This window comes from Malaclemys terrapin, chromosome 3, assembly GCF_027887155.1.
Source record: "Malaclemys terrapin pileata isolate rMalTer1 chromosome 3, rMalTer1.hap1, whole genome shotgun sequence".
NCBI lineage: Eukaryota > Metazoa > Chordata > Testudines > Emydidae > Malaclemys > Malaclemys terrapin.
In genome coordinates, this window is record NC_071507.1 from 206471254 (window position 1) to 206487505 (window position 16252).

At 43.7% G+C, this 16252-nt stretch overlaps 1 protein-coding gene across 6 annotated transcripts in view; it reads left to right on the forward strand.

Annotated features, from left to right (window-relative positions):
- Nucleotides 1-16252, forward strand: part of DTNB (dystrobrevin beta) — a 350654-nt gene that overhangs the window by 223731 nt on the left and 110671 nt on the right. For 4 of the 6 annotated variants that reach the window (XM_054022674.1, XM_054022675.1, XM_054022676.1 and 1 more), the window contains 2 exons: nucleotides 8429-8518; nucleotides 16029-16116. In XM_054022674.1, coding sequence (XP_053878649.1) covers nucleotides 8429-8518; nucleotides 16029-16116 — 178 coding nt within the window. The remainder of the gene's footprint in view (nucleotides 1-8428; nucleotides 8519-16028; nucleotides 16117-16252) is intronic. The other 2 variants (XM_054022678.1, XM_054022679.1) reach the window with 1 other exon arrangement.

A 16252-nucleotide genomic window follows, 5' to 3' on the forward strand; every position in this document is an offset into this window, starting at 1 on the left:
TCCATCTCAGATGCTTTCTTATCTGGCGGAGGCACTCTGCCAGTGTGTAGGGGGTGCCTCTGAAGGCTATGTCTGCATAAGCACAAGGAACAATACACAGAAGCATGATTGTTAAGTACACATACAGCATTGAAACAGTACAGTAAAATACCTCTGCTAACATACCAATCACTTTTTTGCTGACACTTGACAAGCACACTTGCTGGCGAACACACCAAGCATGGTGAGTTTCCCCTGGGGCGGGGTCATTGTACATGGAGAGAAAATCAATATGAAAGGGTCGCGGTACAGTCAACTAAGGACAATATTCTAAATTTTCTCACCTTTTTCCAGAGGGTGAGGGTCATTGTAGCAGATAGCTCACTCCTGAGGGTAAGCAGGGACTACTACACCCTTGTGGCTTCCACCCCAGTCCCTATGCTGCTTGCCTGTATGCCGCTTTGGTCCCTGCACATGTGATTGCAGAATGGCATGGGAAAGTTTCCTTCCATGGGGGAAGGAACAAAGCAACTCTGCCAAGGAACGTTCAGCAGAGGATTGCCAGGTACTTCCAGGAAAGATTCCTAGAGATTTTTCTGGAGGATTCACATGAAATCTTGGTGTGCATCAACATCCTGTACCACTGTACTGCTTAGCTGCACAGGAAAATGTCCAGTACATAGAAACACAGCCAGCCTTGTGCATTTCTATGCCCTCAGCCCACTTCTGCACTTCACAAAGCAAAACAACTTACCAGGGGTCTCATCTCCTGCTTCTTGCTTGCCAGAGTGAAACTGCCGAGACTGGATAGACACTTCTGGAGTGGAGAAGAGCTCCTGGCTGGACACACCATTGGCAACCCCGCCATGGGCTCCACATCTTTATTTACCTCCACTTCTTCATCGATGACTTCTTCCTCTGTGTTAGGTCCACTTTCTGCCAGCTCCAGCCCAGCCGAAGTATTCACAGGGCACTTGGAGATGGATGTGGGGTCACCGCCAAGGATAGCATCCAACTCCTTATAAAAATGGCAGGTCTGTGGCGCAGCACTGAAGTGACAGTTTGCTTACCTTACCTTATGGTACGCATGCCTCAGCTCCTTGATCTTCGATCTGCATTGCAGCATGTCCTGATCATAGCCCTTTCTGCACAACCTTCAAGAAATCTGTCCATAGGTATCAAAATTCCTACCACTGGAGTGCAGCTGAGACTGCACAGCCTTCTTGCCCCGAATAGTGAGCAGATTCAGCAGCTCCGCATTGGTCCAAGCGGGAGAGCGTTTGCTGTGCGGAGCCACCATTGTCGTCTGGGAAGATGCGATGTGAGCTCTCGATGCCCGAGCAAACAGGAAGTGGAATTTCAAAAATTCCCGGGGCTTTAAACGGGGAGGGGTGGACAGTTGCTTTTCTGGCTGCGGAGCAGCGGAGTTGGAACTGTTGACCATGGCGGTCAGGATGGGCATGGGGGGACACTTTCTGGAGGCCAATTAAAGCAATAAAATCAAGCACGGTGTCTACACTGGTATTTTGGCGACAAAAATTTTGCATAAAGAGCCCTATGTCTCTCATCGAGGTGGTTTTATTTTGTCACAGAAACTGAAGAGTTTTGTTGCCAAAAGTAGCATTGTAGTGTGTACACCTCCATTGTTTCATTGCCAAAAGCTGCCTTTTTGCGAAAAATCTCTGCAATGTAGACAAGGCCTAATACTCTGGCACCAAACAGATTATACTGTGTGTTTGCAGACAGAATGCCCAAGAGGGTTGGTAGCCAGCTACAACTCTCAGGACCTGTGTGGCTCAAGGAGCCATGCTATGGCTATTGAACCTGAGAAGCAACCAAGCACTGTAAATTCAAACCCAACCTTTGGAAGAAAGCTGAAAATAGGAGGGAAAGGATGGTACACTGAGAGTGGTGACATGAAGGTGGGGAGAGGGCAAGTGGGAGAGATTAGTACCCTGTGCCTGTCAACCCCACATTCCTCCCCTCCCATTTATGTGCTGGGATCTGGGGGTCCCTTTCCCTGCCCCAATGTGAGCTTGGATCTTGGGGGCTCTGTTAGTCAGAGTGGGCCTGAACCCCTCTCCCTGGCCTCCCATGAAAGCTGGCATCTGGGAAAGCCCTACCACTCTGGATGGGGAGCTGAGAACAGGCATGCTGAGAGCATGCACCAAGAACACACTGCTGACACTGGGCTGAGGAGTTGAGAATGGTCATGCATGATGCTCACCCAGTCTCTCAAGTACTGGTACTGTCAAGGGAGGGTGAGAATGCGCACTGAAATGAATGGAGCAGTTCATACATCTCAGAGCTATTACTTCAGGCTGCATTCATCTCCATAAGGTGTTCTCATTCATCTGAGAACATCACATTGAGATGAATGGGCCACTTCATACCTCTCAGAGCCTGCTATGCTTTCAGGATTATCCTGTGCTGGGAATCTGAATATAGCAAAGCGGTTGCTGATGATTAATTTCATACAATATTATAGAGGAGGACCAGCTCTGCTATAATTAAGATTGAGATGACTTTCTGTTTAAAGGACAATTTTACTAAGTGCTCTAAAATCCACATAATTACTCAACTTGGCTTGAAATTTGCTGCACCTCAAAATGTACAGGAAAGGGCTAGTGATTCAAACATGGGATCATTTGAGCAAGAGGTGACTAGGACACAGCCCTCGGAGAAAACCGCTTTTCTTAAAGTTCACAGATTCAAGCAAACCTTGTTTCCCCACACCCTTGATTTCTGAAGTGCAAATTGCTTAATAGGATGGGAAGGGAAAGATGAGGTAGAAATGGGGCGCGGGGCTATATGTGGCAGAGCATGGTGAGGGAGAGGGCGTTACAGAAGAAGATAGACACACCGGTCTTCACTCACATGATAAAAGTGACTGTAACCACCATGTAATGAAAATGTCAGGTTTTTTTTGAGGAGGTAGACCATGTATGAGATTCCTTTCAACAGCCCTGTTAGCAATTACATACCAAACATTTCCAAGCATGACCATCATCCCCATTACACTGTAATAAAGAGTACGGGGGGGGGGGGGGCGCACTTAAGAATAACATAACAACCTTCTGTCTGAGTACAGAGAACAGTGGACTGGAACTCAACAACATAAACCCTGTGCTTGGTTCTGCCACTGGCCTGCTGGGTGCCCTTGAGCAAATCACTTCACCTCTCTGCCTCAGTTTCCCTATCTGTAAAATTTGTATGATGTTTCCCTCAGTAAATTTCTTTGAGATCTATTGATGGAAAAGCATTGTGTAAGAGCTAAGTATTATACTTACTTGGCTACAGCAGCATCTCAGTTCTACACCTACATGATAACTACTGGTGCCTAAATGACCACTAAATTCTACCAACAACATTTCTTTTTCCATTAAAAAAAATCAGTGAATTTACTGACAAAAAATTTGTTAACACAGCATTATGGTTGCCAGGTGGTGTCTCAGGCCCCTCCAGAATGCAGAGTTTAGGCCTCAACTAGGCATCACGTTTCAGGAAAGATGTGGACAAATTGGAGAGAGTCCAGAGAAGAGCAATAAGAATGATTAAAGGTCTAGAAAACATGACCTATAAGGGAAGATTGAAAAAATTGGGTTTGTTTACTCTGGAAAAGAGAAGACTAAGAGGAGACATGATAACAGTTTTCAAGTACGTAAAAGGTTGTTACAAGGAGGAGGGAGAAAAATTGTTTTTCTTAACCTCTGAGGATAGGACAAGAAGCAATGGGCTTAAATTGCCGCAAGGGAGGTTTAGGTTGGACATTAGGAAAAACTTCCTACCTGTCAGGATGGTTAAGCACTGGAATAAAATTGTCTAGGGAGGTTCTGGAATCTCTTTCATTGGAGATTTTTAAGAGCAGGTTGGACAAACACCTGTCAGGAATGGTCTAGATAATACTTAGTCCTACCATGAGTGCAGGGGACTGGACTAGATGACCTCTCAAGATCCCTTCCAGTCCTATGATTCTATGATTTGCCTCTCGCTACACTATCTCTCAACAATCTAGAGACGATACTAAATTTGGACAAGTGGTCCTCCAGTCCTTGTTCAAACAGATTCCGAACCCACCTCCAATTGGGACTGCTTGTGAGTCACCGATAGTGGAATGGACACCTGCAATCACTTAAAGAGGAAGAAACAGTTATTGACCTTTCCGTAACTGTTCTTTGAGATGTGTTGCACATACCCATTCCATGACCTGCCCTCCTTCCCCTCTCTGTCAGAGTCTTGCAGTGAGAAGGAACTGAGGGGGGCAAGGGTGACTCCACCTTTATGCCTGCGCTCTGTGCTCAAGGTACCACAAGGCGCTCTAGCTGCCCCAATGGCTACCGCCGAGGGAAAATCTCTCTGACAAATGTGCACTGGCGAGCACGATCACCTACAGTGGAATGGACATGTGCAAAACATCTCGAAGAACAACAGTTATTGAAAGGTTAATAACTGTTTCTTATAGTACACGCCCACACAACCTTAACTCTGCCCTGTTTGCTCATAACTCTCAGCCGTTGCACTGTACTGGACAGGAGCTACCTACACATGCCCTATATGCCACACAAACATTTACTGAGCAGCAAGCTAAGCTGTAAATCTACAGTGTTTCAGCATGCTGCACACTAAGTGTGTTTGTACCGTATGTCTAAGGCCCTTCATTTTCTGCTTTTAATATCTTTTTATTTATTTTTTTTACTGAAAACTTCCCAGGTTTTACAAAAGCTGTTACTTGGTTTTTACTGATTTTTTTCACCTGAATTTTGGACCATTCTCACAATCAGAGTACTGCCAAGCTGCTCCAACTAATTCCTCCATTCAATACAGTTGCACCTAACAGCGAATTCAGCTGAAGTGCATGCAGATAATTCCAGTGACTATTGCCAGTTCCGGGGGGGGGGAAGTTAACATTGCTTGGATATGTACCTTAATTCTGTATTTCCTGGTTTTCAGACATTTGAGTTTTGCTGAACTTGATATTCTGAAAGGGCAAGAGATAGAATCATAGAAATGTAGGACTGGGAGGGACCTCGATAGTCCATCTAGTCCAGTCCCCTGCAGTTGTGGGGGTGGAGGAGGATACGGGCATTGGAGCAGGAAAGGGGAGTGTTGGACCAGTGCAGGAAAGAGTAGGTGGAAAGGTGAGGGTCAGATCTGTGCAGTGGGGGTGTTGGAGGGGCTTCAGCTCTGTTCCCTCCAAATCAGTCAATGAGTAATATGTACTTTCATGGCCCCTATCACTGTAGTATCTGAGTCCTTGCAATGTTTAATGCATTTATCCTCACAACATCCCTGTGAGGTAGGGAAATGCTATTAGCCCCTTTTTTACAAAAGGGAAAATGAGACACAGAGAGACTTGAGGTTCCTGATTAACTGTTAATCCACTTTGTGGATTAAGCTAATTCAGAATAAGGCATTTACTCTGGAACAGAAGTATTCACACAGAGAGCTATTCAGGAAGAACTATTCCACTTTAAATTCACACCCTACCTCAATCTGAATTAACTTGCCTGGGTAGACAAGACATAAGTGACTTGCCTTAGATAACACAGCGAGTTTGTTGCAGAGCAAGAAATTGAACCCAGGTCTCCTGGCTCCTAACCACCGGTCCATCCTTACTCTCATGTCCCCACTGACTCCATGCTCGTCCCTGCACTAATCCTGCCTTCGCTCTCCAGCTCCTTCACCTGCGCATCCCATGCTGACGCCTGCCTCTTCATGGGGAGGATTATGGGTGGCAGGTATAAGAGGTCAGGGGAGGCTCAGCCTCCCCAAACAGGATGCGGCGCACCTCCCTCTGGTGGCATGCTGGCCCTCCACCTTCAGAGCACTGCTGCTGATAGGGCACCCGGGCCATAACCCCACCCTGAGGCCCCACTCCTGCTTGTCCTCTTCCCCTGTGGCCCCACCCACACTGTTCCTCTTCCTGTCCCCGCTCCGCCTCTTCCCCTGAGGCCCCGCTGCTTGTGCCTTTCCACCCCGTCCCCTGAGGCCCCCCCCATCCACAGGGGTGCAGAGGAATGAGCAGCAGGAGGGGGGCCTTGGGGAAGGAGGAGAAAGGAGCGTGTGGCGGGCAGGGGGGCTGAGCAGGAGCGGAGCCTGCGGTGGAGTGGAACATGGGCGGGGCCTTGGGGGAGAAGGCCGAGCGGGGGCAGGCCTCAGGGCAAAGCAGGGGAGTGGAGCCACGGTCCAGTGCCGGTGCCCCCATGCACTTCTTGGGAGCCTCCAGTGCTTATGCCCAGCCTCCCCAAATGCAGGAGTCACGCGCCGTCCATGGGGAGGGTGTTTGGGGAAGGACAGAGAGATGGGAGCTGATGAGATGATGCAGAGGCAGTGAAAGGATTAGCATACAGCCAACACATTCTGTGGCCAGGGCAATCATTGACCAGGGGCCAGAGGCAGTGGAGGAAGAGAGCTGCACTGTGGTAAATGGGTGTGCTAAGAAATTATTTTGTTTTCAAACCAAGGAATTAAATGCCCAGACACTTTAACGCAGAGTTACGGTTTCCCATTGGTGCCTCGTGCCCTTCCAGAATGTGGAGTGTTGCTAAACTTAACTCTCTGAAAACTAGGAAATTCAGAGTTCAAGTACAAGCGATCTCTACCTGAGGTCAGGGGAAAGGGAGCGTCTGGAGCAGCAGTGAACTGTGTGGGCTAGGGTATGGTTGGAGAGGCCTGGCTGCTGTGTGCACAGGGGGCCTGGCTCGCCGTATGTACAGCTTAGCCTACATAACCAAGGAACTATGTGACCTTCTAGTAAACTGCTGCCTGTGGTGTGTTCACAGCAGCAGAGGGCATCAGACAGCAAGGAGCAACTTTTTACCTGTGAATTGCCTTTGAAGTGCTAATGGCTGAATGGGGTTATTCAACTATTACCACCATCCCACTATAACAAAGGCTAGGTCCACACTACCCGCCTGATTCGGCGGGTAGAGATCGATCTTCTGGGATCGATTTATCGCGTCTCATCTGGATGTGATAAATCGATCCCAGAAGCACTCCCCCATCGACTGCGGAACTCCTGCTCGCCGCGTGGACCCGCAGTAAGTAAACTTAGTTCGATCTAGGAAACGTCGACTTCAGCTACGCTATTCTCGTAGCTGAAGTTGCGTTTCCTAGATCGATCCCCCGCCCCAGTGTGGACCAAGCCAAAGTTGTACAGGACAGGAAGAATCGTTTAGGAATTACATAGTATCCTTTAACGTTTGGCCAGCCACAGCAGTGCCTCAACTGCAAAGGTTGTGTTGGCATGTACCTTAACTCTTCATTTCCTGGTTTTCCATGGTTTGAGTTTTGCTGAACTCAGAAAGGCAGGCGATACCACTGGGCAAACTTAACTCTGCATTAACAAAGGTTTTTGTCAGTTAATTTAGTTGCACACTCATGTGCAATACACTTAGAGACTGAGTGAAAAATCTGCCATGCATGATCAGGACAGTTTTCAGACATCATTATATTTTCAATTAAAACCTTTTTTTTTTCTCCAAAAACTAAAAGTGCTAGTCTTCAATGAGGGCTATGTCCATTTCAAATTTAAAAGTTCAACCATTTTTGCTGAATTTTTCACAAAGGTAAGAACATATGGAACAGGTTATAATGGAAACTGTTTTGCTGTCTTCAGCATAGTGGTTACAACTGTAGGCCTGCTATAATGGGGATCTAAAATTAAAGCTTTTCAGTATCTCACAGTAGTCAGGTTTCACAAAAGACAGGCGTACATAGATTGCTCAGGAGTTCTTTCTGTACAGTGCTTAATGTTAATTCTCTCGCTTGTTACAAACCCATTATTGGAAAGGTTGCTTGTTGCCCATAGGGGTTTACGAGGGTAATTCCACTTTGCTTCTTCATTATAAGGTCTTGCTATGCTTCCGGCAGATTTATATAGCAACCAGCTGTACCTTACAAAGAAGAAAGAGCTTGTGTGTCTGAGAAATGTGGATTGTGGTTTCTGAGTATCCAGTGCACTGCCACTGAAAGCAATAGGTGTCATGTTTTAAAAGATATCTCCAAAACAAATGCCTTCCTGGACATGTCTAGAGTAGGACTTAATTGGAATGTCATGCTGAAAGACCGGTTTTCAATACCTAATACAGGAACGAAAGAAAATTACACAGGCACGGGAAATTTGAGAAGCAAAAACATATTTTAAAATGACTTGCTATCTTAAAATCCTTGTGATATGTGTGTGCCTTCCAGAAATGAAACTACTACATGCAGGTTGGAAGGAACCCCACAGATTAATAGGGTATCTGGGGGGGAATTATCTGGGAGCACCCAGTTGTTAGTAGGTATCATTTTCATGTGACTCTTGTTGAAACGTGTATTTTTTTAACTGTTCATCAATCTGTGTTCATTTTAATTACTGTTACCTGTGTTTTGTTAACACATGAATAATTTGCTTTATATTTATTTTTTATGTTTTGTTTGCTTTCTTTGCCTTCATTACTACTAGGTTGCAGTTCAGACTGGACACTGCCAATCGTTTAGCTGATGAGCATGCACTGATAGCAACATATGTGAGCCGGCTACAGAACGGTACACGGTTAGTGTTAGGAAAGCTTTCATGGAGTGGGTTTGGGGACAATAATGCTGTTTTCTTTGGGAGATTTACAGCAGGGAGGTGAAAGTCACCCCATGGCAGTAGGTCTGCACAAGGCCCTCCATACCACTTAAGCCTCTTATTAAGAGCTTACATGGTGCTTATATGGTGTGCAGGACTTTTCTCACCCTTTATCCCAGGGTGAATTTTATTTAAATCAAAAACATATTTTTTGGTGTCTTCAGAGTTTTCTCAGGGTTTTGTGCAACTCTCGCTTGAATTCTTTTTTTTTTTTTTCAATTATGAACTTAGTTCTAAAAATGTATTAAAAACTGGCCACCTTTGTTACTGTAAACAATTTAATGGTAGTTCTAGGAAAACACTAAAATGATTTCAGCATAGTGGTCCATGGAGACTAAACCATTTTTTTTTAGATCCTATTCACTGCTCTACTCAAGGGTATATGTGCCCCAGCAGATGCAACTGGGGCAAGTCTGTCGAGAATCCTTCAAATCATTCTGAAAATACACATGCACGTGACTTATGTAACATGCCATGGTCTCAAAACTCCAGTCCTTTATCTTTCCGAAACAGTGTGTGAGAAGTTTGGTAAGTGCTTTGGAGAGATCCCCTCTTCTCACTTACAATTAGTGGCTGTGTGCATTTACCTTTTATATCTGTAAATCTAGATTCTGTATAAAGAGAGAGGTCTAGAAAGGTTTCCCCCAGAGCTCTAAAGCATGGTGGCTTCACTCCACCATAACTTCATTTTCTACCACTTTGCTTCCCTGGCCTGCAAGTCTTCCCCACCCCACTTTGGGGCCTAATGATCCATTAACAGAGGCGAATCTGTGCTGGAGAGGAAGAGGAGGTGCAGAGCCCTAGAGGGTGTGCCTGGAGACTTTGCATCAACCTGTCCACACGTGCCCACTGGCTAAGATTTTTGGAAGAAGGCCATATGCCATCATTCTTTCATTTAGCAATTTCTGTCCCACAGATATGTGGGAAAGATGAGCTCTAGCTTTCCAAATCATGGAGAGAAGTCAGTCATTCCCCCTGAAGGTTGAGTCACTATTCTCTGCTAACACCTGTTTACCCAGCAGCATATAGCACTGTCCACCATGTAACAAGCAAGGAATTCCTGACTCCCCCCGTCAAAGGATTAGTGTAGTTATTTCAGCTTAAGATGAAAAGGAGCTGGTGATGAGGGGCTGTCACACTGACTGCACTTCAAGGCACATACATGAGATTTGAGAAACTTCTAGATGTAGCTAATAGCTGCCACACTGCAAAATGTTGGAACACTTGGTCTCAGAGGGAGGATTTTGCTCCTTCCAAAGCATATTGACATGTTTTTTAAAAATTAAATAAATTCTGCCCTCAGTGTGTCTGGCAGAGTTGATCAGTAGAGAGTGCTCCTCCACATCCCCGGTGAAGCCTCTACCTCCGATAGCCATGCTTTTGATCTCTCCCAGACATCAAGAATCCCATGTGCAGGTTACATCCTTCTGCCTGAGATAAACTGGTGGGATTCTCTATGCACCATAAAAAGTCATTGCCAAAGGTGGAGGTGGCCTGCCATTCCAGGACTCATACACACTCAGTGAATAATAATAATAATCACTCCCTCTTCTTTTATAGATTCATAGAATTTAAGGACAGAAGGGGCCTTTAGATTTATCCTGTCTGACCTCCTGTGTCGCACAGACCATTGCATTTCACCCAATTACCCGATATTATAGCTGTGTCTTCAAAAGAGGAAGGGAGTTCACTGGGTCCAAGAGATGCCCCTGGGACACAACAATGTAAACCTTATTCATTGTATTTTCTGACTGGAAGCCACTCATAATGTGTGGGACTTTGAAATTGGTTTGGAATCAAACCATGTGCACACAAGTCATGGAGATCACTTCCAACCCCTCCAAGAAAGCTAGCTCTTAGTTGGGACACACCCAGGAATCCACAAGGGACACAAAAGAGAGATACTTGGACCAACTGTCCCCATTCCACCTTCTATCAATTTTTAAAAAACATCAAAACTGTTATAAAAATGCTTCATTTATTGAAAATTGGGTTTTGTGGGAAACCAATTTCAATAATCATTGATAAAAAATCAATTAAAATGTTGAAAAAATGAAACATGGGTCTGTCTTGAACCCCATGAAATGGAAACAGCTTTAGAATTTTAGAAATTTAGAAATTTCTTAACATTTTTTAATTTTTTAACAAGCTTTAGTTGACTCTACTGCCTGTGTGAAAGAAATCTCCCTTGCTGTCCTCGCAGAGCAGCAACACGGACCTCTCTTCACGCATCCATAAAGTGATATTGATTGGAACCAGCCTCCTGAGAACATATTTCCTGAATAGGAGAGAACCAACTCTCTCCACCGCACCCCCAGAGGAGTTTTGTTTATTTGGGGGATTTTATGTTCTGTTAGCCAAATATCTCTATTTAAAGTCATTTTCTCATTTTTATTGCTACTTTCACATTCCAGTGTCAGAGTCTCTCTGGTATCTGTTAGCAACTAAAATTTCTCATTGATTCTGATGGTCTTTTCTGTTGCTGCCTGTTGCAGCCTATTTTTTGTTTGGGACATCCTCAAACTTCTTACCATTCAAGTGTGAGAATCCTGTGGAGACAGCAGCCCTTCTTCTCCGGTATGTCCAAGCTGCAGTGGAGAGTAGCGGTCTCAGGGAGCCAGTTGTGGCATCCTGATTTGAGGCTGCCTGGCCCCAGCATAAGTTAGAACAGAAGGACCCTGCTCTAATCTGTGCTGCTGACGTAAAATCCTTTATTCCAGTGAAGGATTAGGCATAGTGAAGCTCAGTTGTTACTCCCTGGTCTTCCCTGACATGCTCCTGTCCACTGGGGAAAGGGGAATGACTGATGCTCGCTCTATGCCATTCCCCTCCAGAAGAGAAATTCTCTGCTAGGAATCTCTGGTGAGTTTATGTCCACTTTGCACTCTGTAAGCAACACAAAGTGGTCAGAGCGGTCTGGAGACTTTGGCCCAATGTCTTTAAAGTAGGGGAAATTATGTTATTACATAACTTGCTTATCTTTAAGTATCTTATCATTTCTTGGAAAGGGCCATTTTGAAAATAGCCTGTACAGGTAGTGCATGGTAGCCAATATGGCTCATTCAGGCTCACACGTTACCCTCCTCCTGCTGCCCTCAAAGGCCAAAAATTCTGAGCTGGTCTTGTGTTAGAAGAAACAGTCGTAAGAGTGAGAATCCTGTGAGATTGGCTTCAGAGCAGTAACTACAAGTAAATTATTTTTCTTTACTTCGTGAAGCAGGATATAGGATTCTGTGACATTTCATAGGTTGCTGTTTAATACCCTTTATAATATTCCTACAGTATTGTTAGATATGGTACATGTGTATTGCACTGAATGGTGAATTGTGCCTTCTGTTTCCATGCGTGAAGCCTGAGTTCTGTATTAATTGACATGTGGAAGTCTGAGGTAAAGGAGGCAAGTTCGAACTCAAGTACCTTTCTGCACACATAAGACTTCTGACAGTAATGAAGAAGAAATTGTAGATTTTCTCCATTACAATATTAATTTTTGAAGATTTTTTTTCTCATACATTTTAGCATAAAGAGAAACTGTTTCAGGAAGTGAGACACAGTTAAGAGATACCAAATCATGGACAAAGGGAGAAGGGAACGAAAGGTCCTGCAGCAAGAGAGCTGACTAGAAAGAAGGGGTCAAACAGCTTAAATTGCTGATGAAATCCACACAGGTCTCAAAATCAAATTCAGAAAGCAAGGTAGGGAAGGTGGACCCACAATAAAAATGTGCCATGGTCCAGAAAATGTGTTTTGAGTATACAGTGTTATGGGGGTGGGTGGGAAATAGAAACAGGGAAAGATCATCAAGGCCAATACAATGGTTTATCTCATCTCTTAATACTACTTTCCTAAATTTTCACCTTACCTTACAGGCCCCTCTTTCTCTAGTATCAGTGCATCTAGATCACTGAATATCTTCAAATTATTCTGTTTATGGACACACAGTAGGCCAAATTCAGAGGTATATCTGAACTGGTATTATTTACACCTACTTCCAGGCCTTTCAGTCTGTAAATTACAGCATTACCTTAATTCAGCTTCCTCACGCTTCCCTGCTGTGTAAGATATAACCTCTGAAACCCTCCTCTGACTGACAACCTAAGTCTGGAGGAGTCCAAGTTAATGAATTTGAACAAATCCACATTTTAAAATAAATGTGAGGTATGTAACTTGAATTCTACTGTTGAATTAAAATGAATATTTGCCTGTGAAATTAAGGTGTAGTTAATGATTGTACAAAGTAATGCAGATATTTTAAGAAGTGTCCTGCCGGCACTTAGCATTTATTTCTTTCCCATCATTTCATTTTTAGGGCTTGATTCTGATCCTGCATTTGATTGCAAATGCATAGGTGCACATCACTGCATGTTTTCTGACATCCAGCACTACATCTGTGGATCCAGTATCAAGAAGCAAGTCCTTCTGGCATTAGGCTACATCGCAAAATTGAGCCTTATTAAAATATTTTATTACCTATCATTTTAAAGACAAACTATAGTGGAGAAAAAAGACATACTGTAATGACTGAATCAGACACCAGCAACAAAGGCAAATATTTCAATTTAACACTAACTTGAAAAGCCTGCTCTTTCACATGGCATCTCACTTCTGATTTGTTGTAATGGGAACTTTGCAGCCCATAGTCTGAGCTCATAGCAGGTCTTTATATTGACTAATTTCAATTAATTCAAAACTTACTGTTTGTCCACGGGAGCTTGATATTATTATATTTTAAAAGTTGTTTAGTTTAAAACAATTTCTAAAGTTTATAGTGTGTTATATATTAGTTATGCCCTGCCAGGCTCACCAGACTAGTATAAGCACTTTGCTGGAATATAAATAGTTTGAGACCCATGTTGTGCTCTCTTCCCACCATAGATTTCCCATTAGTCCTGAGGATCACCCACCAAAATTATCAGACACATAGATGAACACGGTTTGTTGGAGAAGAGCCAACAGGGATTTTATAAAGGGAAATCATGCCTCACCAATCTATTAGAATTCGTTGAGGGGATCAAAAAACATGGACAAGGGTGTAATTGGACTTTCAGAAAGTGAGAGACCTAGTCAAAGGCTAAAGGCTTTTAAGCAAACTAAGCAATCATGACATAAGAGGGAAGGTCCTCTCATGGATCAATAACTGGTTAGAAGACAGGAAACAAAGGATAGGAAGAGAAAGTCAGTTTTCACAGTGGAGAGAGGTAAATAGCTAGGTCCCCCAAGGATCTGTTCTGGGACCAGTGCTGTTCAACATATTCATAAATGATCTGGGAAAAGGGGTAAACAATGAGGTGGCAAAGTTTGCAGACAATACAGAATCAATGGCTATTAGCCAGGATGGGCAGGGATGGTCTCCCTAGCCTCTGTTCACCAGAAGCTGGGAATGGGCGACAAGGGATGGATCACTTGATGATTCCCTGTTCTGTTCATTCCCTCTGGGGCACCTGGCATTGGCCACTGTCGGAAGACAGGATACTGGGCTAGATGGACCTTTGGTCTGACCCAGCGTGGCCATTCTTATGTTCTTAAATTTGCTCAACATAGTTAAGTGAAAAGGTGACTGCAAAGAGTTACAAAAGAATTTCACAAAACTGGGTGGCTGGGCGGCAAAATGGCAAATGAAATTCAATGTTGATAAATGCAAAGTAATGCACATTGGAAAACATAATCCCGATTACATGTAAAAATGATGGGGTCTAAATTAGCTGTTACCACTGAAGAACCAGATCTTGGAGTCATTGTGGATAGTTCTCTGAAAACATCTGTTTAATGTGCAGCGGCAATCAACAAAGCTAACAATGTTAGGGACAATTAGGAAAAGGATAGATAATAAGACAGAAAATACTATAATGCAACTATCTAAATCCATATTATGCCCACACCTTGAATACTGTGTGCAGTTTTGGTTGCCCCATCTCAAAAATTATATATTAAAAATGGAAAAGTTGCAGAGAAGGGCAACAAAAATGATTAGGGGTATTGAACAGCTTCCATATGAAGAGAGATTAAAAACACTGGGACTGTTCAGTTTGCAAAAAAAGACACCTGGGAGCATCTATGATATGATAGATGTCTATAAAATAATGACTGGTGTGGAGAAAGTGAATAAGGAAGTGTTATTTACCCCTTCTCATAACACAAGAACTAGGGGTCGCCCAGTGAAATGAATAGGCAGCAGGTTCAAATGAAACAAATGGAAGTATTTCTTCACACAACACAGTCAAGCTGTGGAACTCGTTGCCAGGGGATGTTGTGAAGGCCAAAAGTATAACTGGGTTCAAAAGAACTAGATACATTCATGGAGGATAGGTCCATTAACGGCTATTAGCTAAGATGGTCAGGGATGCAACCCCACGCTCTGGTTGTCCCTAAGCCTCTGACTGTCACATTCTGGAACTGGATGACAGGGGGTGGATCCTGCGAAAATTGCCCCATTCTGTTAATTCCCTCTGAAGCATCTGGTGCTGGCCACTGTCAGAAAACTGGATTAGGGCTGGATGGACCATTAGTCTGACCCATTGTGGCCGTTTGTATGTTTACCACCAAAGTTCCTATTTTTGCTTTTGCTTCTCCAGCCTTCAACTTCCAACTTTTCCTACTGTTTCATGGTGCTGTCACTGTGGATCAGAATTGCTGGAGACATTTTCCTCCAGAGCTCGTTTACTGTTTCTCCCAAGACAGCTGCAGTAATATTTCTACAGAGTGATGTGAGGTCCTTACCTCTGCACCTGCAGCCGTATTGCCCTGATCCAACATCTGCTGAAATTAGGCAGAGTCTGGTCAAGCCCTAAAAGTGCTATCTCTGCAGCATCCTCAACCTCTGTTAGCCATGGAGTGAAAGACAAATTCTAGGTCTCAAACTCGAATCCTTGCATGCCTTGTACATTTCACTCCTGCCAGGCTGGCCTATCAGCAGTATGTCTGCATTGTAGTTTATCTTTTTCAGTGACAGAGCGAATTCTTCTCTGGTTAGCATGATTTACTCATTTTTTCTTTTTGGAAACCATTCTCGATTTGACGTTTGTCACATAGATCTTTTAAATACAGGACTTTCCACCTTCACCATTCAGTTTAATTACCCGTTTTGATCGGGGTCTATTAAAAATATCCTTGGAAAAACAGTATCGTTTTTGCTAACAATCTTTTTATAGGTTTTTTTTTTTCAGCTTTGGAAACGTATTGTTTGAAATATTTAACACTAGGCTGGACAAACCCCTGAAGAATAGACTACTGAGAGAACAATCTTGTGCTAGGCCCTGTGTTCGAGATTGAGAGAAGGGCATGGTCTAGATGGTTTCTGAGAGGGGTTTTTCATTTCAGATTAATTTGATTCTAAATACTAATGCATCCTTTTCTTTGACATGTACAGTGTAATGTCCTGTGCTGAAGCTATGTGTATTGATGGGGGTGTGTTGACTTTTTGTTCTCTTGGCAGTGTCTTGGACAGCCCTAGCAGACTTGATGAGGAGCACAGACTCATTGCCCGATATGCTGCCAGGCTGGCTGCAGAAGCTGGAAATGCAGTAAGTAAATGCATTGACTCTCCAATTTGATTTTCTCTGGCTCTTTTCTTATTAAGGAAGGTAGCAAAATGTTTTTCAGAGCTTTGATTAGTATCTTAACATTGTGCTAAATTGAGTCAAATTGTCTTTTTTTCTG